A 26,875-nucleotide genomic window follows, 5' to 3' on the forward strand; every position below is an offset into this window, starting at 1 on the left:
TTCTGAGAAAAGGGAAACTCACTCATGCAAACGCATCAGCGTCGTCGCCTACGTGTGTGTCCGCTGTTTGTTGCTGGAGTCGTTCAGTGTTTCGTTCAGCTGTCTGTCAAATTATGAGTCTTGCTGCCATCAGTGGTCGTTTTCATTCCTGGTAGTCTGTGTCGTTTCCACTCGAACCGCTTAAATGTTAACGTGAAACCAAAGGAAGACAGCACCATTCCTGATATCCTGTACACAGTGAAAGTCAGTGTGGGCTCAAAGAGTTCACTTAAGTCTAACATATTATCACTATAGCCACTAACCTTAAAGATCAATATATTTTTGGATTAATCACTATATCATATATGTAATAAATTTCTGTGGCCATCATGTTTAAAGGAGCAGTTTAGAACTTTTCTATTTTAGATGTGAGTTTTACTGCCATCACTCCTTTTCTCTGTTCTGGACATCGGCAGCTTTCTGTCATTGTTTTAAGGCAGCTTAGTGTTTCACGCAAACACATCTTACTAGTACAGAATAAAGCAAAGACAACATGTGCATGTGCAACATGTGAATAATACTGCGCAAATGTCTTGAGTCCCATTTATATTTTACTTTGAGTTCTGCAGACTTTCTCGAGGTCTTAATTATGGCCAGAAGAGAGAGAGTTCAGACTGAAGAATAAAGGAGATCGTAGCAAATATTGACTTCGAAACACGTTAAAAGCTGCACAAACTCTGTTTTTGCTATATTTACATTTATGTTTGCGTGTTTCAATAAATCGCTGCAGCTATTGTCTAAAAACATATACAGAAATAACAGTGGGGCTCAAGACTCATACACAGTACTCTTAAGTGTGGTTTTTACACACAGTTTGAGATTTCTGGAACAACAAGCCAAAAATACCACATTTATAAAACTGCTAGTTTAAGGTTGTTAAATGGCGTCTCAGTGTCACTGATCATGAAGTCAGTTGAACTGTAAACGCAGTGATAGGTGACGATTTTCACAGGGTAATGAAAGCTTTAGTGCCATAAATGTAAACATAGTGACAGTATCCATAGGATTTTATTAAGTCTTTTTTAGCAGCTGTTAAGAAAAATTAAAAGTGACCCTACTCTTGTTCTAGTAGGAGAACAAATCAGGCCAAAGATTTGATACCGACGGATGCTAGAAAAGCTTCCCAGTTAGGAGAAGGTTCATTGCAAAGAGGATTGAGACAGATCGTCAAATTTGCACATTAAAAGTATTTGAAAAAAGGCACAGAAATTATTTGTGATCATGTAGACAAAAACCTGGAGATGCAGCAAGAAGAGAGGAAATCTTTTACTATGAAACTGTATAAAACCAGTGGCCCGCGGCTGGTTCAGACGTAAACACTTTTGTATTCATTAAAAGGTACTTTAAAGATGCAGTCATTATTCACAGCAGTGTGAATTCCACTTTACTAACCAGCCTTCTTTACCCCCTTTTTCTCTTTCCAAAAATCTCAGATTTTTATTCTTTAGTTTTATCCCATGAAGCTCTGATCCTCATTCAGAAACAATCAGGATCACTGTCTTCAGATTGGTGCATCATTTTTTCGGTCACCCCTCACAGCCCGTGTGTGCATCTGTGTGTGTATCTGTCTGTGTGTGTGTTTCATTGTCATTTTTATTTCCTTTTTTTAATTTATTGCATTCGTTTCCAACACTTGTCTCTCCATCCCATCATCCTCTGATTCATCTTCATCGTACCCACCCTGTTTTCCCAGCAGCCACCTCAACACCTCCATGTGACCTTGCTGACGGAGGGGTGTGTCTTTGCAGGTCATAGAGTGACTGCAAACAGGAAGCACTGGATTTCCCCCTTGATAAACTGTGGAAAGAAGGAATTCCCCCTTCCCCTCTCGTCATCTGAAGGAGTTTATGTGTGCGTGCGAGTTCATACACGTGTGCCAAAATTTCAGGAGTCCCTGCGCCACCACCCCGCCCGCACCCTCACACAACAAGCCTCACTCTCCCTTTACAGAAATGGTTTTGTTTACATACTTGAAGAAATGCACTTTTTTTTGATTTACTGTCCTGATTGGCTGGTGGTCCATTTTTTTTTCCAACTTTGTTTATTTTTCCAGGATTTTTATATCGTTTTGATGACAGATAATAAAAAGAAGTCATACTTTCAGGCTCATTTAGTTGTACACTTGCAAACATTCAGGGAAATTTTCCATTTTCATCTACTGCTGTGTTTTGTGCCGTCTCTCTGGTCACTGGAGCTGTTGCCGTCTCTGCCCGTCTGACGTTCGATGACTTCAGACTCAGGCTGTTGAGGTTTTACAGGCCTGAAAATATCCAAGAGACGCAACACGCTCGAGTGCGGGTCGTCCTCAAAGGCTCTTTGCGTGTTCGTGGACCGTGAGCTGCTCACTAAGACTGACTGCATCTGCCTGGATTCTCCATGTAAGCTACTGATTACTGAAGGGTGTTTCCAGAGGCCACAGGTGGGAACAAACCTGTATGTGCAGAGCTTAAAAAGTAAAGACTCAAAGGACTTTTGATACACTTTTTTTTGTAAGCCACTGAGAGCACATCTTTTTTTTTTTACGGACGTGGGAATTTTTCATTGTTTTATCCGAGGGACGCACACATCTGAGTTCAGTGACTAAACAGCTGTATTTTATAGACTAGCAGCGAAGCTTGTGTCTTTTGTAAAGTAATTAAATACATGCAAATTTGAGCTGTAATTCATTTTTACTGTACAGAGTGGCCTGTAAATGAATTGAGAACATATTGTTAAATGTTAGTAAATATGTACACACGTTCAGACCTTGGTTTTAGGAAATACTCTTGATATCTGAGAGAAAAAAAAAGTCTCATATGAGTAACTACTGAGATTGATGTGAAGCCATTTTTTACCAACCATATGAGTTTAATGTATAAATTTCATGCCAACACTACCACGTCAGTCATGGTGTTATAACACTGGTGTCCAAACAGAGGATTGTCTTTCACTCTGCCGCTCCTGTTTGTACTGATTAAACTGTTTTCTACCATTCCCGTCGTTTTGGCCTATTTATTGGAGCCAGTTCAGGTAACGCTGCGTTTCAGATGTGTTAGTTTGATAGTCCTTCAGTACAGCTGTTTGCAGCTGTCACGCATGGGTTATATTCTCTAAAAAGAAAAAAAGAGTTGATCACACTTACACACTGTAACTTTAAAAATTAGAGTGTTGTTGTGTTCTTATAAATGAACATCACTGGAATCTTTTTGGAATTTGGAAACGCGTGATTTTATGTCTTGAGAGCTAGAAAAATGAGTCATCCAGAGCCACAGCCAGGAAACGGTTATTTTAGATAAAAATGGTAATGAAGCTCAGCCTGACAGCTGTGATTATTGAAACAGATGTTATCTCCGTGTTTTTTCTAACATTAAAATGACAAATTGTAAAAACAATAGTTTTACTTTATATATTAAGTGTTTAGTGGGGACTTTAACCTCCACCCACAGCAGTCCAGAGGCAGCTGAGAAAAGCCATGGCAGTGGTGGGCGATTAGTTTTTCCTAAAGGGCCACATGAGGAGCTCGGACTGTCATGGAGGGCCGCACCCTTATTAGAAAGGGCTTCCACAACAGTCCCAGGTCCTCATGTGGCCTGTTGGGAGTCATGTTGTTTTATTTTTGCTTTTTATGCTAAGCTAAGCTAGACATGCGAGCTGCTATTTCACTGGTAAACCTTTTAACTGTACATTTTTCATTTTTTAAAAACTGTGTTTGTTTTTTCTAACCTTTGGATTGTAGGGTTAACAGTGGCGTCATTGCTAGGCCGCTCTCAGAGATGAGCTGCCAGACAGAAAAAACTGAGTGCTGGGAACACAGTCATTCATTCCTTTCATTTTTGTTTTTAAGTTCATGCTTTAAAGTTCAGGTCTGTTTCTATAAAATCACCACACACAAGAAAAATGTTTGATTGTGTTTTAAAACAACAGACACCAAAAATAAAAAAGCCAGATTTGTGTTTATGTATTTAAAAACAGACGCATAGTCAAGTTTATACCGAAATAAAAATATACGGTAACACCAAATATCCTGATCTGGTCGTGAACCATGGTCTGATGACAAGCAGGTTAACTTAAGATTTAACTACCACAAAACAGACATAAAAGGTGTTTTTATAGATCATTTGTTTGCACAGGTGACCACAATTGGCCTGGGTTTGACTGACCTCTGTCCAATAAAGGCTAAAATAATCATTCTAAAAACAAAATTGATGGAAAGTATGATTGCAGTTATTGGTGATTCATCACTCAGATATTTTAATCTGTTTATTATTTATAATATATTAGGAAACTTTTCTGAGAGACTAGGTTAAGACTTTTAAATGGAGCTGGATGAATTTTGTTTGTTTTCTTATCATGTACTGTATGAGCTTTGTGTCACGAGTCACCCGTAACTGTCCAAACTTGTCTCTCAATATTACAACTCAAAGCTGTAGCCCACTAGATGGTGCTAATGCTCTTTACCTGCTTTCTGTCTGGAGCTCCAGCTGCTTCTGAAATGAATGCACAAACTCAATATATCCGAAAAACACTGCTTATTAAACATTTGAATTATAATTTTCCCTGAGAAAAGTCCTCAAATGCAAGAAAGAAAAAAAGTGTTACATTAAAAACCAATAAGAATATTTAACAATCAGTTGTAAAACAGACTTTCAATACTGGATAATGTAATAATAATAATAATAATAATAATAATAATAATAATAATAATGTGTATGTGTTAGTCCCCATAGGGAAATAGTTCCCTAGCGAAGCAGTGGGCAGCCACCAATGCAGCGCGGGGAGCAGTGTGTAGGGACGGTACCTTGCTCAGGGGTACCCTCAGGGTAGCCGTTCAGTGGAGTTGAACCCCCGACCTTCCGATCATGGGGCCACCACTCTACCTACTGAGCTATCCCTTCCCCCCTTCTTTTTTTAATAAAAGGTTGGTGATGAGCCTTTAGGGTCTCCAGCTTTGCCTTTGCATCAGCATGAGACGCAAGAAAATGTCCCCAAAAGTCCATTTCTACTAAAAACTTCTTAAAAACTTGTTTCCTAAAATTGAGTTAAAAATGAGTCTGCGACAGGATTGATTGGTTGTAACAGATAATTTTATTTAAAAAAAGATGTGCTTGTATAGACAGACATGTTCAGTTTAAATACAATCTAAAATTAATTTTATATTTTTTTCATAATACTGGGAATGGACTACTTTTAAAACACTTTGAACCTAGTAACATTTCTATGACAAAGTAGCAATTAGCAGTGCAGCAACAAGCAAATAGAGTTTGTATACAAATCAATTACACAATCAATAAAACACGTATTTGCAAACTTCTGGTCAACATCTCATAAATAATGTAAATGCAACAAGTGTGAACAAGGAGGTCAACTTGGACACCTTTTTTTGTTTTTGTAAATGGTGCCTGGTTTTCCAAAATTCTCCGTTCAGCTCCGTTCTTCATAAATACAACAAAAATACTTTTCCAAACAGTATCTCTATCACACACGTGTTAGTTTGTCTGGAGTGTATTCAGTTTGAGTCCTCCAGGCTGCTGCTTTTCTGCTCCGAGTTGCAGTTGCAGAGCCGCTTCATTATACTTTGCAGGCTCGGCTCAACGATACCAAGCAGGGGTCTCTGGGAGGGGTCCCCGTTCCAGCAGGCCTCCATCAGCTGCCAGCACTCTTCGTCAAAAGTAGGCACGCGCTCTGGTCTGGAGCCTGATGGAGGACAACATGGATACAAGTGAGTCTCTGGCCGAAACACGAGCGATCCAAATATTTCCTCAAATATTCACCCTGTTTGACAATCAACAGATTATCTGTGTGTTCAGCAGTGACAGTTACACTTCCTTACATGACCTACCACTTCATGGCCGAGTTGCTGTCATTCCCAATTGCTTCTACTTTGTTATAATACCACTAACAGCTGACTGTGGAATATTTAGTAGTGAGGAAACAGCTGGACTTGTTGCATAGGTGGCGTCCTATCATGGCACCACGCTGGAATTCACCGAGCTCCTGAGAGCGACCCATTCCTTCACTAACTTTGTAGAAGAAGTCTGCATGCCTACGTGCCTGATTTTATACACCTGTGGTTGTCGAAGTGACTAGAATACCTGAATTCAATGAGTGAATACTTTTGGCACTGTAGTGTACATTTTGTTTTGGGATTATGATCTCATTGCATGCATCGTAACTCTCTCCCATATTCGCAAACTGAACTATGATTTGCATTCTCCAAGATTCAAAGAGTCTGGTAAAGGGCCGTTTACCTTTTTTAACGTTGTTCCAGAGCTGATCCTTGCTGGAACATTTTTCAAAAGCCTCTGGAAGTTTCACTGAACCGGTGCACAGGTACCAGAACAGGATCCCAAAGGCGTAGACGTCGACAGAGTTGTCATATTTTCCTGTCGGGAGACAATGCCACAGTGGAGACAAGTTAAAACCTGACACACAAAACAAGCTGCAGTTATGACTTCCTGCTCTTATAACTCTCTTTTTTTAATGCACTGCCCCATAATCATACCTGTAAACAGCTCTGGAGCCATGTGGATGGGAGTTCCTACTATGCTGCCAGACATCATGGCTTCTGGTTTACAGAAGCCCAGGTCGGTGATCTTTGCCCGATTTTGTTTGTCCAACTAGAAAAAGCAAAAAGATGGTTATCTAATCAAGTAGAAAATACTGCAGTATTTAAATTTTCACTCATAAAAATGTGGTCTGATCTTTATGCAAAGGCCAAGTTTACAGTCACCTGAGAGCATTCGTGCACACAGATGGCTCGTTGTAAGAGTCCAGCTGTAGGACGCATGCATAGCTATTGTGCTGCAGTCTGTAATTTTATATTTATTTATAGCATGCGTGTATATTTTCAATTGTATAATCAAAACAGGTATACAAGATCTGGTAGACAGGAGCAGGCATTAACAAGCATGTGATTCCTCCTACGCTTTTCCAAACAAGAAGGGGTCAACTTATTTTTCCATGTAAATACGAAGCTTTCTTTGATTTCATGTTTATTCTTTTTTTTATGTGCATTAACACTTGTTACTTGAATGTTTAAAATAAAGATTGGAAACTGTAGTTCTAATGTTGGCTACAGCTATTAACAGAGTTAAATCAAACTACACTAATAACAATTAAACTGAACTTGCATCTGTTGAACACTTTTATTATCACATGCATTTAATGTGAAGGCTGGAAAAACTAAGAAAACTCTTGATTTTACTAACTTGTGGAACCTCATTCAGCAGCAACAACCTCCACCAGATGCTCCTTGTAGAACGAACACAACACAAAGGACAAATTTAGGAAAATTTCTCCCTGCAAAGCTGTCCAATATTTATGAGATTTCCTGATTTAACCCTGGGCAGACCATGCCACAACATCTCTACAACCACTCTGATAATTTAATTTTGTGCACTGAATTAACTGTTTCCTCATTGAATACAGACTTCAGAGCTGGGATGAAGCTTTGTTCATTTTTCCTCACAATTCTGTTTATTAAATTTGGGAAAGATAAAAGAACAAACTACAAAAAACTAACAACGCTACAGTGATGCTGTTAAACTGAAGCTGTGACATCAGTAATGCAATGAGACAATACTCCGCACTTGCACAGGGCCCGTTTTATATAGTGAAATACAACAACTAGTCCATAAATCCAGTCTACGTACTTTAGACCAAAAAGGTGGCGATCATCCGTGTCATCTATTCAATTCCAGATTATAAATCAACAGACGTTCCACTGATCACGTTCTTCCATATTCACAACCTCTGAGATTACAGATTTCCACAAAGAAATAGAGGAAGGATCATCTCTGACCCACTTCAACATTATAGCATTAAGAGACTGGATCACATCCTCTTTTGCAGACAGGAGGGAATCTTCCCAAGCAGATGTAAGAGTGCATTTTCCAAAAGCTGCTGACCTGTTGTTGCACTAACACTTGAACATACTACCGTCCAGACGGTTTGTGCATTCCCACAAACAACGCAACCTGAGATTTACATTTACTTTGTGTGGGGAACCTCCAGGTGGTCTTTTGCAAACCTGAGACATGCTGTATTTTCCTTTATGGTGGTTTTCTGTCAGCACTCTGCCCATTTACTATTATTCACAGTGGAAACAGACATACAGCTGTTTGCATTTTATTAGTGTAATCAGACTGTTTATATTTGTGACTCAGATCACAGGTGAGTAATCGATGTAGAGATTATTGTAATTGTATGATGCTGAACCTATGGAGTGCATTTTCTTCTGTGCTTGGAAAGGTGTCATTCAGATCAACTGTGCCATGTATTTTATGAACGTGGGCTACTTTGATAATATAGAGTTCTGATAGAGCTACACAGTCACAGACTATAGCCGGTCTAACTGACAGCTGATCTGAACTTACCAGAACATTTTTTAGCTTTATGTCTCTGTGCAGGAGACCCTGACCATGGAGGAAACGGATCCCCTCCACCACATCCAGAGCAATCTGCAGTCTCTCCTTCAGTGATAAACCAGCCTGGCAGGGACGAACAAAAACAACAGAGAGAGAGAGAAACCGGAGACTTAACAGGATGTAAAGAGCAGAGTAGAAGAGTACGGAGCTGCTCCTATAAAACAATGACCTAAGATCTCTGTTATTCGCTGCTTTATCGAGTCACCTTCAAGCCTGTGTAGAGGTCTCGGTGCAGCCGCTCCATGATAAGCAGCACAGATATGCTGGAGCCGTCTCCATAGGTGTAATCGATCACAGAGCCGTGCAGGTCGACCAGCCGCTCATGTTTGGGCAGTGACCTGAGGAGACGCACACACCCAAAGAAAGGGGAGGGAAAACATATTTTAGCTATAAAATCATAAAAGGTTTACTTCTCACCCCCGTCCACCTTCTTCTGCTTATACTTCTGTTATCTTGAAGTCAATCTTGTTTGCCTTTGATAAATTCGCCTCTGCAAAGTTTTGGAGATTCCAGAATTCCTCAGAGCTGAGGAGGTTATAGCGCACAAGCATTAACTGTGCTAATGAACTCATGCTGTCACCTTTAAAAATAAACACTGACATGACACAAAAGAGCCTCAAGGCTTCAACAGCCAAAACTACTTTTCTATAAGCTGGGTGGAGTTTGGCCTTGAAAACAAGCAGCCTGTCATGTTCTATAAGCAGAGCTCTGCTCTTGATGAATGCACCTGCTGCCTGAGAAACTTTCTTAGTCACAGCTGCTGAGCGCGAGTAAAGCTGCGATGCATTTGGAGCCAGCTGTTTGGTGTGAAGACGCGACTGTGTTCAAACACTTGTTCCTAATAACTCACCGTGTGTAGTGAAACTCTAAAGCCAGGTCATTCCAGTGTTTATCGTCAGGCGGGACCACGGACTTTAGTGCACATGGGTAGTGTCCTCCCCAGCTGTCACACAAATACACAACGCCGTACTGACCCCGGCCCAACTCCCGCCCGAGCTTGGGCTTGCCTGTGAGAAGAGAGAGAGAGAAAAAGAATTGCAGATAATAAGATTGTGTTTATAAATGCAGCTTTGAAGCTAAGTCTGAAACTTTGCCAGTGTCTGAGTATTTTAACCAGTCACTTATTGTGTTTCTAAATTAGATTTGCCTATTTTTAAGTAGTGTACTCACACTCAAATATACAGTGACCTTCACTGTACAGTTTCATCTACTGGGAGTGGAAAGTCTCCCTGTGTTTTTCCCCCATGACCTAAAATTTATACTTTTCATTCAAGCAGGGACACGTCTTGGAGTTAAATTAGTTAAGTTCAGATTTAGAACTTGACGGAGCCACAGTTAGCAGAAACGTGTGAGTGCGCTGTGCCCATTTGTGGGAACGACAGAGGAATTCGGTGGTGACTCACCGTGCAGCAGCACATCCCTCAGAGAGCGGCTCTCCAAAGACAGGCGGGCCAGTCGAGGGGCGTGGTCCTTCCTCACACGCAGCCACAGGTCCTCGGTGCGCTCCAGACGACCCGTGTGCCCTTCCTCCAGCTGCAAACACAACACATGGTGTAACAACTCATGCCCTGCATTAGGACATATCAAATGGCTGATCTCATTCGTTAGCAATAACATTTTCCAAAATTAGTTACTAACCAGTTATTTTTGTAGGGAAAAAAAGCCAGCAGAGAGGCTCCTCTCTAAAGGTTTAAACTTAATGTAAGCACAGCCCTTTAACTAACAGAGTCCATGTACAGAGCTGATGAATGCTTCATTGAGCCACCCATCATGTTTGTTTGGCCCAAGAACTTTCTCCTTCATAGTAAAACAAGTTTGGTCTCAAAAGAGTCGCACTAACATGAGTCAAAGACTGCTTTGCTCTCTACAGAAGCATGAGCACAAGCAGCTCATTACACATTTTAAGTTTCCTCCGTTTCTTTTAAGAACACCACATCACACCATGCTGAGATATACCAAGGTTCAACTAACAGCCTTGGTGAATCATCTTATTAGTACAAAATGTTATTTTATGTCTGTCAAACTGGGTTATCGTTACCATTTTTGTAGATTCAACTAAAGGTTTTTGTGGTTTTGTGACTAAAGAAAATGTAAAATTTGTCCTTTTTGCACACCCTGTACATCAGTACAGCTCTGACCACATGTTTTTGGATTCAATAATCTCAATCCATCTGTATGTTGTTTTTATATTAAAGCGTGAGATACTACCATGGAAAACTAGCTGGCCCTGAAGTTCTCAGTGACCCCTGGCCAGCTGTTTTGAACCCTATGGCTATGTGACGTCATTTGTCAGAGGTCAGCGCAGAGGAGCTCACCGACTCACTCCTCTTTTTTTTTTTTTTTTTTTTAAACCAGAGAGCAACAGTAAACAGCTCTAATCTACACGGTTTGGTCACCACTAACAGCTCACTATTAACTATTACCAAACTAATAAAATACTGCAAGTTCAAATGTTGTTAAGTAAATTAAATTACTTATTTGTTTACATCAGGGTTTTTCCTGCATTGTGGAATTTTTTTGGTTCCAACTCAAAGACAATTCATGCAGCTCCAGAGGAAATTCCCCTCCCGGCTTGTAATGAAATTATTTTTTAACTAGTTTTGTTAATTGGGGTTTCATCAGCTCAACCAGAAAAGACATTTCTGTTTATCCAATGTTCCCCACAGGCCGATTCTGAGCCAGAAAACAAAATAAACAACAATTTAAAAAAAAAAAACCAACAACAACAACAGAGTAAGCTAGATTTGTTCATATATTCAACACAAGGCAGCTTTGCAGCTAAAGACAGAACTATGCTAATCTCAGCTTGTCTCGTAAATAAATCACGAGACAAGCTGAGATTATTAAAAGACATCTGCAGGAAAAAATTCACAACAATTAGAGTGATTAAAAAAAATGCTTGATTGTATAAAGAACACATTTTTCTCGGTTCTTATTTACTCATGTATGTGAAGTATGAGCTTTGTATTTAAGCAAATAAGAAAAAAGAAAAGTTTGGAGCTGCAAGCTGTAACGTGTTGCTTAACGTGAGAATCTCTGAGAATCGGTGGGACTGGAGGTCATCCATATTTTGCACCAAGAAGCTGAAAAATTGCCGATAGTTTGATATCTGATTCTACCGATTCCCAGATGCAGCTCAGTAATGGGAAAAATTACAGGTCTGTAGTCTGTAAGTGAAATCACCTTAGGGGCTCGTGTAAAGTGCCGAGTATCATCGTCGTGTGCTCTTTTCGGCACAAAGGCCATTACACACCGTTGTAAAAAACCATGACATCAATTTGAACATCTTAGGTAACTTCACGAGTTATCGCATTCACAAGATTTTCAGAAAACTTCATCTGTGATCTTGACAATGAAGTCGAGGTCACCAAGATTCAAACTTATTGGAGATTTTTAGTAGATACACCCTTGGTATGAATTTGAAAATCCTACGTTGCTGTGTTCTTGAGTTATTGAATTCACAAAGCTGGGAGTCCACGCAGCTCGCCCACCTGTCTGGTGAGGTGACAACAATACCTTATCAGACTTTCAAGTGTTACTAATCCTGAATATCACACCAAGCCTGCGTTTTAATGTCCGTTATTCGCCGATGTCCTGCTTGTTTTTCTGGTGGCTCCAACAGGAACGTGACACACGTATGATGTTATTTTAGTCAGCTGGTTTCCACGGCACTCGACAAGTGGATCAGAAGCATAAATAACCTTATTTTCAATTAGTTATGTTCACCCAACATCACCTCCTCTTCCGTCACAATAAATCATTGTATTTGTGTAACTGCATGATAATGGAGACACTGATGTGGCCCACACTGTCTGTCATGTGATAAATACCATCACTCATCTGTTGGGGGCTTTATGGAGGGATGTCCACGCCATGCATGCCAATTGCATAAATACAAAAATAATAACAGTGAATCTGATTAAATAACTAATTTGTTGTTTTATGCTATATTCGATTGTTTGACATTGTTATTTTACATTTTTACTTCTTGTTTTATTGTGATTTGTATCTGTGAAAAGTGGTATTTAAATAAGTTTCACTGATTTAATAAATTGTCCATTTTCGAGCTGTGCGGTTAGCAGCCTTTAGTCTTGCAGCTGCTAAAGAGAATGGGCTTTCAAAGAAGCTGCTGTGAATTGCTCCCAGCTCTCGCATTTTTTGACTCCCTGTGAAACCAGCTGCTAATGTTACACAAACAATAGTAGAGCCGTCCCAAATACCTCTCTGCATATGTGAGAGTTCCAGGAAACGTCTCATAAGGCATACCGCAGCATCACACGGCACTTTCATCTCTGCTGCTCAACAAACAAACAACAATGTGTAGATGCTGTGGTCACGATTTTTCCCTATACACCAGCGGTAGCTCTAGTTTCACAGCCTCACTGCCCTGGAGGTGGTGCCTTACTTTAAAACCAACATTTTTTTGACTGCAGTGAGAGTTACTGGTGAGTAGTCAACCTTTATTGAATCATCACCATTTCATTGACAGTTTTTTACGTATATTTAAGATCATACAGGCGAAAGTATTTGTAGGAATAGGAAAGAAAAGTGCAGCTAAAGCAAAAGAGAAGGTTTTAACCTGACGCAGAGATGTCGCGAAAGCCTCGTGGGAGCTGTTGAGCCGGGTCCTGAACTGCGAGCAGATACTTCGGGCCAGTTTGGCAGCGCTGAGACTTTCGATGGCATCCTGGGCCACTTTGCGCTTCCACTCTGGAGTGATGGCAGGAGGGTTAACAAACGTTATCCGGTGGATTATCTGCAAGGAAGAAGAAGAGACTCATATCAAAAGGGAAAAACATAGCCATCTCATCAGAAGTCCGAGTACTTTAAAAATGATTTGTGTGAATGTTTGAGACACCGACCTGTTTGATTTGCTCCCAAACGAGTCTCGTGACAGAAGATCCAGAATGAAAGGTGACCTCTACGTGATAGGCAGCATTTAACAGCTGTGACAGGTGAGAAAAGGGTTAGCACAAAACCCAAATTTTAAGACAATGTGTGAGTCTAAAAAGCTTCTAGCATGACTAATAAGAGCTCATTATTCTACTTTTGTGTAAAAAACAAAATAAAACAAAAAAACAAACATCTCAAATAACATGTGAGAAACCACTTTTCCACTTCAGGAACTCAATCAGGCACAAGTTCACAGAACAGGCTGCTCTGTTCCACTGTGTAACATCCACTCACCTAATGTGGTGATGTAACAGCAGCAACAGCTTTGACAGTGACACCGTTCAACAACACAGCACAAAGTATGAATAACTGTATCTGTCAGACTCAAAGACAAGAATATTAGAATTAAACTGTAGACGGGCGCTCTACAAAAGATAGTCACCAAAAGAGTGCATCTTAACCAAAACCACAAACCCAATTCCAAAAGAATTGAGGTGCTGTGTGAAATATTAAAAAAAGAATGATTTGCAGATCTCAAACTCATATTTTATTCGCAATAGAACATAGAAAACATTTCAAACGTTTGAACTGAGAAAACATAAAAGACACATCCTAGTACACACATCTGTGGTATAAATTCAAAATCCTACGTCACCATCGCATTAACCCCGCTCGCCCACATAACAACAATAAAGGCTGAGGGGTAAAAACAGTGATATAAAAGAAGAGAGAAGCAAACCAGAGACACCGGATGTCACACATCTTTGTTGTGCTTCTGAAAATGAGCTTTCAAAACTGTGATGGTTTTAGGTTTAATTCCTGTTTCTTTAGAGGCCCTCAGAAGTCCACAACCCAACAGGAGATACTTTCTTTCTGCAGTGGAAAAGACCATTGTTCCTGTTGGCCCTTCAGTAAAGTTTCCCCTTTAAGCTTTAATGAAATACTTGACATTTTTATATGCGATTAGTGTTCACACCTTACATTTCTTGACACAAACATGTTACATTAGCCTCCTTTCTCACCCACCTGTTTGAGATGATCAGAAGTGATATTGTGAACAGAAGAATCAAAGTTGGACTTCTCCAGACTGCTGAGGCATCGCTCCAGAGTTCCTACAAAGCTCTCCCTCAGATAATCCACAGAGCTGATGAGTTTATTCGCCACAGCCTGATTCAAACTGGCCACTATCAGCTCCTGGATCTGGTTGATGCAGGATTTTATCTCTTTTGACGTAACAGGCTCTCCATTTGTTGTCACGATGACGTCTATTTGACGTAAAAGAACACCGTTTGTCATGTTAACGTGTGGCACATGTAAACAATAAGGACAAATAAATATTGAATAACTGATGTCACTGGATTTTCGTTTGATGCTCAACATGTGTACTGGAGGATCAACTCAAAGTATTTATATGACTGCATCGGATTTTGCGAAGACTACTTGTTGAAAATCACGTTTCTCCACAAGAACAAACTTAACAACGCTTCCTACAAGAAAAATAATCATCCCCAGAGGGTGGCAAACTACCTCACAGGTACTCTTCATGCTGTTTGGAGGTAGATTGACTCTCCAGGGTTTGAGCCAACAAAGATGACGAGCAGCGATCATACACTTTAATCATCATCCAGCATTAAAAATAATTCTTAAAAAATTCTTATAAATATTATAAATTTTGCCTTTTACTGATCATCACTAATATTAATAAGTGTAAACACATTTTAAAACACCCATGTTTTTGGATGAAAGGTGAAAGAAAAAAAGGTTGCAAGCTCCAACACACATTTCATTTTATCACTCATTAATTGTGCTGTAGGAGCGGGGAAAAGGTTCTGAATTCTATTAGCTAAAAAACTAGTTAAACTTCATTTTTATAGAAACTACCTGATACTATGATTTTATGAGTATGGACTCTCAAGAGTATAGTTTAAGTTAAAATAGAACGATGAATGAAGTCCTTAAAATATTTTGATGTTCATTGTCTGGCAGCAGATTTGAAGGCCTGTAGAAACTGCATAAACAAGGAACTTAATTCTTCATACTTGTTTAAAAACAGCCCAAATCACAGATAATAAAGCTTTAAAATGAAAAAAATAAAACAATTCAACGTCAGTGCAATAGTCCCGACGTACAACACCACGTACCAAATTCAAATTATTTTTTTTTTCCTTTTTAGAAAGAGAAAGTTTCAGTTAATATACTGTCCAAACTTTCTTCTCTGTAATTTCTTGATAAACTCAATACATTTTTGAATTAATTTTTTTAATTTGATGAACTGACAATCCAGAGCCAAGCTGGACTTTTTAAATTGAAGTAATTAAAGTAAAGGGTTGACGTTGGCACAATAGCGTTTGCAAACTTGTCAATATAATTTTACACTGGATTCTGCTTCCAACAGTTCTTCTTCTCCTTTGTGTACAAAGCATTGTGTCAGACTTACTGTAGTTTCAACAATGATCTCTACTATCTTTCTCCAGAGGAGAAAAATCTATTTATGTTGCAACACTGATGATAAGGTTATGGGTGGAAAAAGTGCACGTTGCCAATTTCCTGATTAAAAGGGGAAAAAAAGAAAAAGAAATGGTTCAGTGTTAAAACACCTGCACGGAGTATTACTCAATGTTTTACAGATAACCAAGAGAAGTTGTTTCTCAAACATACCCGGAGCAAAAGCAACAGGCAATGACTGCCTTTTCTTTCTGAATATGTTGAGTCAGACAGTGCCAAACTTTGGGGGCAGATTGTGAAGCACAGATGGCTTGGTTACATCTGTTTAGATCTATGCAAGTATCTAAAGACTATGCACAGTCTGGCTTTGTAGGCTGTAAACACTGATACACTCACTGGCCATGTATGTATACCTGTTCAACACAAATTTCTAATCAGCCAATCAGATGGCAGTAACCCAATGCATTTAGGTACGCAGACACAGTCAAGACGACCTGCTAAAGTTTAAAAGGTGCATCAGAACGTGAAGAAAGGTGAAACTGAAACTCGCCTGACTGATTTTGGGTGTCAGTCAAGCTGGTTTAAGTATTTCAGAAACTGCTGACCTGCTGGGATTTTCCCACTTAACCATCTCTATTGTTTACAGAGAATGCACAACATGTTGCAAAGTCCAAAGCATCTCAAACTGGTTTCACTGTACTCCAGTGGCCTCCACAGGTACCAGATCTCATTCAATAGAGCACCTTTCGGGTGTTTTGGAATGGGGATTCACATCATGGATGCACAGCTAACAAATCTGCAGCAACCGTGTGATGCCATCACTTCAGTACAGACCAAAATCTCTGAGGAACATTTTAGCACCTTGTTGAATTTTTGCATTGAAGAATTAAGGATGTTCTGAATGCCCAAGTTGGGGCGAAGGGGTCCAATCTGCTCCTAACATGGTATACCTTTAGAGCTGGGCGATAGAACGATAACGATATGTATCGCGATATAACTTTTACTCGATAGAGAAATTAAGCTATCGCGATAGACCTCGCCGCTCTTGTCCTCAAAAAAAAAAAAAAAAAAAAAAAAGGTCAGCCAATCCAAATTAAGTAGCGCAGAGCCGAACCAATCACAGCCGCAGCGTCACGTCGCGTGACTTGTTAGTACAGCACAAGTGCCAAGCCGCACGTGTGTTTGTTTGGGAAGCAGCCAGCGGGTAATGGAGGAAATGAGTGTGCCGACTAGAAAAATCAACCGAGCGTGACCGAAGAGAAAACAGATGATGGTTCCAATGCCGGAGAGATTGTCGAACGGAAGAGCCATAGAAGTTCCGTAGTGTGAAGGTATTTCGGCTATTTCAAGTCTGACAAAAAACAGAGTAGCGTGCACTGTAAATTGTGCCGAAAGCAAGTCTGGAAATACAATAAACTGGTGCATGCGTCACACTGTGCGCCACGTTATTGTTTCGGTGAAATGAATTTCTACAATACTGTTACTGTTAATTCTACTCTCTGCAGTGTTTAAATGCTTACATATACACACAGTTACTGTCCCTCCACACATACGACTCGGTTCTGCTTCTATGCCCCAGCTTTGTTTACTTTTTCCCACCGAGGCTTCTAGACTTCTGATTGGCCAACATTTCTGCACAGTTAGGAATCTAGCGCCACCTGCTGCTTTGGCATGTTCATAGCAGCGTTTTCCTTCATTTCTGCCTTTATGTGTGGACGGGATTATTTTTTAAAACGAAAACGGAAAATCTCCGTTTTCAAAAATACCCGTGTACGTGTGGACGTAGCCTCAGTCTCTGACTGGAAGCGCTAATTCGTCATTCGGCTTTTGTCAGACTAAAGTAACTGTTAAAACTGTTTGAAAAGCTCAGCTATACAACAAGGAGAGATTGAGAATTTCCTTTTAGTTCTCAGTTTATTTGATATTGACAAAAGTTAGTCATTTTTGTCTGTTCTTCTGTAAAACAAACTAAGATTTATTTTTAGAATTAATATTTTGTTTCTAAGTGGAATTGACAATTTAGTCTGTTTTGTTTGTTCTATTTTGAAACTTAAACGCTTTAGCGGCTGCCTTTTGTGTAGTTTGCAATATTTGCCTTTATTTATCTGAAAAACTCATGTTCCTTAAGTACATCTACCCTGTTGAACTTATTATGGGAAATAAATATTTAAATAAAAACAAGCTGCTGATTCTTTCACATTTTACTTGTGAGCAACGGCACATTTAAATCTTACAAATATAGTTATTTGGCTTATATCGTGATAGATATCGTTATCGCCTGAAATGAAAAAAACATATCGTGATATGAAAAAATCTCATATCGCCCAGCTCTATATACCTTACAAAGTGGACTGTCCCCCAGCAACTCTAAACTGGATAATTGGGGGAAAAACAAATGGATGGATGGCACCATGTAATCAGAGGAATAATTAGTTTAATTTAACTACTTAATTAATTTAACTAATGAAACCGTGCATGCATGTGTGCCAGTGTTCAGCCAAAAATATTATCAGGGTGATTAAATTCATCTCGAACAACACCCATACGCCCCCCTCAAAAAAATATGAAAATAAATAAAAACAAAAAACACACAAACAAAAACCCAACAACAGGCTCCTGTAGATGGAAACGTAAACATGTTCCATTTATACAAATCACAAATAGAAATACTGGGGCTCTATTAATGATATATTAATGTTAATTAGTCACAATTAAATATTTTAAGTTTTTCCTCAGAAACAGAAAACCTTATCTTGCTTGGTGACATCTAACAGCCACAGAGTCAAATTACCAAAAACCACAGAAATCAACAAGTCATCTATGCTAGCCACAAACACCAGACATGGAAACCGCAGTACTGCTAAGGTTAAAACACATCCTCTGCGATGCTCATTCAAACAGCAACCTTGTACATTGTGTGTGCAGACGTACACAGAAAGACTACAGATGAGGTGAGGTGCAAAACATTATTATCATCATCATCATCATCATCACTATGAACAATAAAAACATTAGTTGTGGTTTTCCTTATACTTTTTCAAGGCTAAGCAACATCTGCCAGAAGTTTATGTGATCACATCTGAAAAACAGTTTAGACACAAACAAGCCGATCAGATTACTAAGATACTTTGATGTAATCTGTGTCGCAATCTTTTGTGCATTTCACCATTTACAAACAGGTCGAGATGGCATTTCCCTTATAGTATGAAAGATCCTACGCCTGTCTATTAGCACCGGTGCTTATCTGCTCACCTGTAAACTCCAGGTTGGCAGCATCCTCCAGTAACTGCTCTTTCATGCTGGTGAGTGTCTCCACTATCATCTCCTTCATCTCTTCCTGTTTGCGGTTAGCAATGGCCATAAGGGAGTTGAAGAGTTCACCCTCTTTCTCGCGGGTGTACTCCAGCCTGCGTGGTGTTATCTGCAGGTCCCTCTGCATGTCAAAGGCCTGCAGGAAAGTGAGGCACAAAGGACAAAGGTCTGTTTGGACCCCCACTGTGACCAAGAAAATCATCAAGTGACTGTGTCTACTGTGAAGCAGTAGAGCAATACATACAAACATATGAATAAAGACGAACAGTAGTAGGAAACATCATTGTCTGACCTGGTTGATAAAAAGATCTAGACACCGACAGTGAAGTCCATTGAGCAGGCTGGCAGCTTCCACCTGCTGATTTTGAAGCACCTGGCGAGCAAACGGCACCAGTAACCGATGCGGTCTTTCGAAAGATTCACCCAACATGCTCTGGGGCTTGGAGCCCGGTGTGGGCATCTGCGTTGGGGTGCCACAGGAACTGTTTCCTGTCGGGCTATTGAGAAAGCCAAGTGACAGTAGCTGCTTGTGAAGGGGGCTCTTCTCCTTCTCTGTGTGGCGGCCACGTTCTGGGGATGCTGCTGGAACGCTGTCAGGCAAACGGACAAAACAGATGGGAAAGGAGAGCATCTCTTTGACCTTCCAGAGCTGTGCCACCTGTTCTGAGCTGAGGGAGTCCTGGTTGATGGCATAGAGTATGACTGGGATCACATTGTGAGTGCAGTCTTCCAGAGCTGCTTCTATGGGCTGGACACTTGGGCAAGGCACCACCATGACCTTTGCTTCCTGACGAGGGAAAACAAAACAAAAACAAAACAAAAACAAAACAATATGACGCTTATTAAAACCAAATGTTTATGTAGACATCATTACAGGCAACGTGTTCATCTTTTTAGAAAACAGACAATTCAATCAAATTAAATAAAAATTTACATTTTAGTGAAATCTAGCAATACAAAAACTACTAAAAGGATGACGCCGGGTTTATTTCACAAATATCTGACGAAACTGGCGTCATTTAATTAAAACTAATAAGGACAGAAAACAGCGTTACCTTATTTATTGTACATGTAATAAAATATGTACAATTTCCCATGTGTGAAACAAAAACTCAACAGTATCAGGGGAAAAAAAAAAAAAAAAAAAACTTCAGATAAGACCTTCGTTCAACCTCTGCTTGGCACCAAACAAAAGGCCGATAAACAAAGTGACTATGAGTAAATAAGTAAAGTAAATCCCCTTACAGCCAGACTTCTGGATCCCACTGATTGGCTGTCTCGCTATGTGGCCCACAGATTACAGTCAATCAATTATATATACTCATGATCTCAACTCATTATGTATATAAGACGCACCTGTCCATAGGATCAGTTTCTTCTATTTAAACATCTCCACCATCATGGGCCAAATCATAGGTCAAACAACGTCAAACCCTTGCCTCATAGGGTGAGCATGGTCATGGGAAAAGTGGTGGATCAGCCCAAAACCACACACGAGCAGCTTGTAAATGATCTGAAGGCAGATGGGACCACAGTCACCAAGAACAGTAATGGTAACACATCATGCTGTAATGGACCCACAGGGTCTTACTGCTCAAGAAGGCAGATGTACAGGCGCAGTCTCCGCTTTCCAGTGAACATCTAAATGATTCAGAGAAGGCTTGAGAGAAAGTGATGTGGTCAGATGAAACTAAAATCAGGGTTCTCTGACATCAATGCAACCCTTTGTAAGCAGGGAATCAAATGATTATTTACCCCACTATAGGTGTCTCATGGGTGCTGGTGTAGGGCATAGATTTAAAAAAAAAAAAAAAAAAAAAAAAAAAGCTGAAACAGTCTTTTAAATGTCTTCTTTTTTCAAAAGTTTTTTTCCCAAGCTATTGCAGCCGTGGCAGGCGTGCCTTACATTTATGTCTTCAACCTGCGGTGTCATGTGCACGTCAAGATAACACCAAAGTGTAGCGGCACACCAGCACTTCAGCTGACGTGGCATCACTTTTTGCGCATGCTCCTTTCCGCAAGTATAAACCAAGATGCGGTGCTGTGCACTGGCTAGTTTACAAATGCAGATGAACATTAAAGAGCTAATAAAACACTATCAGATGATGATGACTTCGAGATTGCATTTTGGCAACTGGAATTCATCTTTTTCTCAACATGTAACAAAATGCCTGCTTAAACACGATTGGTTGCTAAAACCCAGTGTACAAAACAAACTAAAGAGCTACTCTCACCAAATATTTGAACCCTTGCCTACTGCTCGGCTGTGATATGTGCCCTGCTAATAGAGAACTGAACAAAAGCTGAAGCCACACTGCAAACTGTCCAAGCCTGTTTTTCTGCATTAGGTTTGGCAGCAAGTACAAGCTTCCATATTGGTGCAAATCAAAAGGCAAATACACCGATACCAATCTGTAATTGGTTAATTCCCGATCATTAACCAATGGACTGCTATTAGTCAGGCTCTAACTCGGCCATTAACCTTATGACCTCAAATACCAGCACGACAAACTCCTGTTAAATACAATCTACAATTCATGCCACAAGATGTTCAAAGAGCTTTCCCTCTGGGAAAGAAACGACACGTCACAGACCGTTTCTAATTCTGAACACATCATGGCACATAAATATTTGTAGTGGTCTTGGGAATGGCTGTGACAGGGCAGAAAAAAAATTAATGCAAAAAGATTTTCTTAACCCTTAATAATTTACGACATTTACAAAAATAGAAGGAGAGACTGTGACGGGGTGGAGGAAGAAGAAAAAAAAAAGCCAGAGGGGGGAAAAAAGGCAGAAATGACCAACAGCTACACAAAGGAGACAGTCAGTCCTGTCTCCAAGAAACAAGCAGCGAGGCCGTCTGAGCAGTCTCTTTGGAACAAAGATAGCCTGCAAACATTTGGTTGCAACCAATCAAAATCAATACAATGTTTGAATTGCCTTAATGGAGCCTGTTTTCAATAACAACCCTTCAAGAGGAAGCCTGTAGGGTATTTAGATGTTACTGTTCAGGTTTAATAAGACTTCAAAGCCCACGTTAGACTGGGCTTCTACAAAGAAACACAGCAAAGAGAAACAATCATATAAAGTAATTATAAACTTCTCCTAAATGCATATTTTAAGGGTGACTGGCAAAATCGCACTTGTTCATAAGAGTCTGCAGAAGTGTGGCAGTAAACATATTGGATTATATACCTCAAAAGAATTTTTAGAAACATGGTGGTAGATTAGCACCTTCATATGTCAACATGGTTAGACTGCAGTTAAGTTGAAGCAGGAGGCATGCGTAAATACCCCGGGATGAAGTGAGGGCCAATTAGCAACTGAGCTCTCATCTGCTGGCCTCCTCTATGGCAGGAGTGTGTGAATACCACAGCCAGCAGAGAGATTCTGTGCCTCCATTTATTTCTTATTCTCTGCTCTTCGTTCAGCAGAGACATAAAGCACTGGGCTGCTTTAGTTGTCTGGTTTGAAGAAAGTGGATTTCATTTTCTTCAAGTGTAGTTAATCAAATGCATACAATACGAGATCACACTGATCCTTTTGTCTTTAATTTTTTTACTGAATCTGAATCGTTACTGAAAAATATGTCAGCTATTTCAGCTTCTAAGGTCACAATAAGGCACATCTCATGCCCTCCAGTCACACATGAAAGTAAACGGAGATTTGTAACAACCGCCTTTGTTTTCAGTATCGAGGTTTTTCCTTCAAACATTAATCTGTAAAATACTAAACTGCCGCTAAATTAATTTTAATTTGGTACTTACAAATTAACACGATTGGGATTTTTCTCTGTCTGTTGTGTTTTTCTCCCACACGCATATTCTGATGTGTGTGTATAAACCCAAACACTATTGGATTTTTTAAAGAAAAGTTTTTAATGGATCTTCTTTTATTAGCACAGCCCACATCAAATGCTGATCTATGCCATTGAAAACAAAACAAAACACAACAAAATATTTTTCCTAGTGATATGAACACCCAGTGTCCCAGATCTCAACTGTAACCATGGCAATTGTACCACACCAAAGGGTTTGAGATCTGTTTTTTTACATGACCTAGTCATGTGAATCACACCAGACCAGTAGCATTACGTAAGGGGGTTGGGCGGGTGGGCTGGAAAAGCCAGGCCTAGTTTCTGGAGATCTGGGATCCTTTGGGAGGCCTTTCCATGTGTCAAGCATTATAAGAAATGACTACAATTCACAGACCAAACCAAATCATTTAATTTTCTCAAGATTCTGTGATTTTCTGGTCACACGACCGCAGAGCGTGGAACACTGGTGAAACACTGCATGCCTAAACAACAGCACAAATCAAGTGAAAAAACGAACAGCACAAGAAATAATCAGCTCTGCTCAGTAATCTGTTTATGAGCTAAGCCACGTGAGCAAAAGCTAATTCAAACAGGAGACAATGATGAAAAGAATAAATCGATCCATGAAGGGAAAAAGAAAAAAGAAAAAAGGAGAACAATAAATATCAGCTCACAAAATATAAGTACACACTGAATTTTTTTAAATGCATTTCACGACTGAAATAAACCGTAATCAAAGCACTGTTTCATCATTTTTCCACATGATGAAAAATTAAAGCAAAAACGTTATCTTTACCAGGCTCTAAGTTCATTTAAATCAAAACCTGATATGAACAAAAACTTATATATATATATATATATATATATATATATATATATATATATATATATATATATATATATATATATATATATATATATATATATATTACTTTAAACAAAAACTAAACCAAAACGCTAAATTCCTATTTTCCCGGGTCAGCATCAGCCAGGTGCTGATAATGAAATACACTTGACTAACTGATCAACAACAAATGTTAGCACCTCTATAAAAGCTGAAGTTCTGGCAGTTAATAAGTCTGGAGCATTTGGGTTTGTGTTAATGCCAGGGAGGAAAGACATTAGCGATGATCTTAGAGAAGCAACTCTTCCTGCCCATCAATCTAAGGGGTTTAAGGCCATTTCCAAATGTTAAGAAAGATAATTCACAAGTGTAAAATGTTAAAGACAGCTCCCAATAATCCCAGGAGCGGTCTTTCCAGTAAATTTACCCCAAGGTCAAACTGCGCAATGCTCAGAGATATTGCAAGAAATCCAAGAGCTACAATCTCAGACGCTACAGGCCTCAGTGACCATGTTAAATGTTAAAGTTCATGATAGTGCAATTAGAAAAAGACTGAACAAGTGTGGCTTGTTTGGAAGGGTAACCATGAGAAAGGCTTTTTTCTTTAATGACTTATGTTTGCAAAAGTTGCATCCAAACAAATCACAAGACTGAGATATTTGGACATGATACACAGAACCATGTTAGGAAAAAACCCAAACACAGCATATTTGCATGAACACCTTATAACAAGTGTCAGCACGGTGGTGGAGGGGTGATGATTTGGGCTTGTTTTGCAATCACAGGACCCTGACACCCTGCAAGTGTTGAGTCAACCATGAACTCCTCTGTATACGTACTCTAAAGCCAAACTGGAGGCCATCTATCCAATAGCTAAAGCTTGATCAAAAATATGGATCAACAGGGTTGGTCAACAGGGTAATGACTCCAAACACAGCAGCTAAACTACCCCAGAATGGCTGAAAAAGAAAAGACTCAAGGTGTTGCAATGAACCCAACCTGACTGAAATGCTGTGGCAGGAGCTCAAGAGAGTTCTGCCTGCAAACTCGATCGAAGTCAAGCTAGTGTAATTTCATTTTCACACTACAGGGTGGGCCATTTATATGGATACACCGTAATAAAATGGGAACGGTTGGTGATATTAAAGTCCTGTTTGTGGCACATTAGTATATGTGAGGGGCAAACTCCTCAAGATGGGTGGTAACTATGGTGGCCATTTAGAAGTCGTCCATCTTGGATACAACTTTTGTTTTTTCAATAGGAAGAGGGCCATGTGACACATCAAACTTATTGGTAATGTCACAAGAAAAACAATTGTGTGCTTGGTTTCAACGTAACTTTATTCTTTCATGAGTTATTTACAAGTTTCTCTTTGTTCACAGCCATTGACATGTCGAAGAGGTTAACACGTGAGGAGCGGATCAAAATTGCGTTGATATCTGGTGAACGCAGTAACCGGGTCATTGCAGCAGATTTCAATGCAAGACACCTTACGAGACCACCCATCTCCCATGCTACAGTTAGCAAACTACTTGCTAAGTTTCGTGAAACTGGTTCAGTGTTGGATTTGCCAAAACGTAGACGCAAGAAAACTGTCACTAATGAAGAAACATCAGTGGCTGCCCTAGCTTCATTCAGCAAGAGCCCACAGCGTAGCACTCGCCGCATGTCACTGGAGAGCGGCATTAGTCAAACATCCCTTTGGCAGATATTAGCTACTCACAAATGGCACCCTTACAAACTCCAGCTACTGCAGCATCTCAATGAGGATGACACAGATCGGCGCACAGAATTTGCAGAATGGGCAAAACAAAAATTGGAACAGGACCCTCAGTTCATGCAGAAGATTTTGTTCAGTGATTAGGCAAACTTTTATGTGAACGGTGAAGTTAACAAACAAAACCACCGCTATTGGTCTGACACTAACCCATGTTGGATGGATCCCTCCAAGACTGTTGGAACAACAAAAGTGATGGTTTGGTTTGGTATATGGGGTACAATAGTGGGTCCATTCTCCATCAATGGAAACCTCAAGGCCACTGGATATTTGAAATTGCTACATGATGATGTGTTTCCCTCTTTGTGCACTGAAGCTGGCACGTTCCCTGAGATTTTCCAGAAGATGGCGCACCACCACATTATGGGTGCCAGGTCCGAGCATTCCTAGATGAACAGTTTCCTGGAAAGTGGATTGGTCGTCGTGGGTCAGTTGAATGGCCCCCAAGGTCTCCCGATCTGACCCCCTTAGACTTTTATCTTTGGGGTCATCTGAAGGCAATTGTCTATGGTGTGAAAATACGAGATGTGCAGCACCAGAAACTACGGATACTGGATGCCTGTGCTGGCATTTCTCCTGCGGTGTTGCTATCAGTGTGTGAAGAGTGGGAGAAGAGTGTTGCACTGACAATCCAACACAATGGGCAGCACATTGAACACATTTTATAAGTGGTCAGAAACTTGTAAATAACTAATGAAAGAATAAAGTTACATTGAAACCAAGCACACAATTGTTTTTTCTTGTGACATTACCAATAAGTTTGATGTGTCACATGGCCCTCTTCCTATTGAAAAAACAAAAGTTGTATCCAAGATGGACGACTTCTAAATGGCCACCATGGTCACCACCCATCTTGAGGAGTTTGCCCCCTCACATATACTAATGTGCCACAAACAGGACTTTAATATCACCAACCATTCCTATTTTATTACGGTGTATCCATATAAGTGGCCCACCCTGTATATCATGTTCTACTAGAAGTCTATAACGTGTAACAATAGACTCTATGATCATTTTCCATAAATCTGCTCACACCAGATTCACCAAAACCTTTTCAATCAAGAATCAGACAAAATCACCTGCCTTCACCCTAATGAACTTTACAACAATAACTACACAACCGCTCGAAGCTTTGGAGTCAAATGGTTCTTGAAAGAAACGCATGTTTGTTTATGAAAGGTTGTAAATTATGACGATGATTATGTTTATTGTTATATTGATTCCATTAAACAAGTAACCACACGGGTATAAAAAGTGCATTGCATTACCTAATGCCAGTTTATTGTGTTAAAGTCTAACTGATAACGGCAGAACAGCTTAAATCCACTCTGCTGATAACAGA

At 39.8% G+C, this 26,875-nt stretch overlaps 2 protein-coding genes across 5 annotated transcripts in view; one reads left to right on the plus strand and one right to left on the minus strand.

The window, feature by feature from the left end:
* celsr2 (cadherin, EGF LAG seven-pass G-type receptor 2) overlaps nucleotides 1-3,010 on the plus strand; it is a 68,656-nt gene extending 65,646 nt beyond the window's left edge. The window contains exon 34 of one of the 4 annotated variants that reach the window (XM_026167916.2): nucleotides 1,733-3,010. In XM_026167916.2, coding sequence (XP_026023701.2) covers nucleotides 1,733-1,757 — 25 coding nt within the window. In that variant the 3' untranslated portion in view covers nucleotides 1,758-3,010. The other 3 variants (XM_080301858.1, XM_080301859.1, XM_080301857.1) reach the window with 3 other exon arrangements.
* A 2,074-nt stretch (nucleotides 3,011-5,084) lies between these two features.
* dstyk (dual serine/threonine and tyrosine protein kinase) overlaps nucleotides 5,085-26,875 on the minus strand; it is a 28,970-nt gene continuing 7,179 nt past the window's right edge. Inside the window, exons 3-14 of the mRNA XM_026167920.2 lie at nucleotides 19,387-19,881; nucleotides 19,035-19,230; nucleotides 14,364-14,602; nucleotides 13,307-13,390; nucleotides 13,024-13,200; nucleotides 9,848-9,977; nucleotides 9,295-9,451; nucleotides 8,650-8,782; nucleotides 8,394-8,507; nucleotides 6,521-6,635; nucleotides 6,267-6,401; nucleotides 5,085-5,712 (exon numbers count right to left, since the gene is read on the minus strand). Of these exons, the coding sequence (XP_026023705.2) occupies nucleotides 5,525-5,712; nucleotides 6,267-6,401; nucleotides 6,521-6,635; nucleotides 8,394-8,507; nucleotides 8,650-8,782; nucleotides 9,295-9,451; nucleotides 9,848-9,977; nucleotides 13,024-13,200; nucleotides 13,307-13,390; nucleotides 14,364-14,602; nucleotides 19,035-19,230; nucleotides 19,387-19,881 (2,163 nt within the window). The 3' untranslated portion in view covers nucleotides 5,085-5,524. The remainder of the gene's footprint in view (nucleotides 5,713-6,266; nucleotides 6,402-6,520; nucleotides 6,636-8,393; nucleotides 8,508-8,649; nucleotides 8,783-9,294; nucleotides 9,452-9,847; nucleotides 9,978-13,023; nucleotides 13,201-13,306; nucleotides 13,391-14,363; nucleotides 14,603-19,034; nucleotides 19,231-19,386; nucleotides 19,882-26,875) is intronic.

This window comes from Astatotilapia calliptera, chromosome 5 (genome assembly GCF_964374335.1).
Source record: "Astatotilapia calliptera chromosome 5, fAstCal68.1, whole genome shotgun sequence".
NCBI classification, from domain to species: Eukaryota; Metazoa; Chordata; class Actinopteri; order Cichliformes; family Cichlidae; genus Astatotilapia; species Astatotilapia calliptera.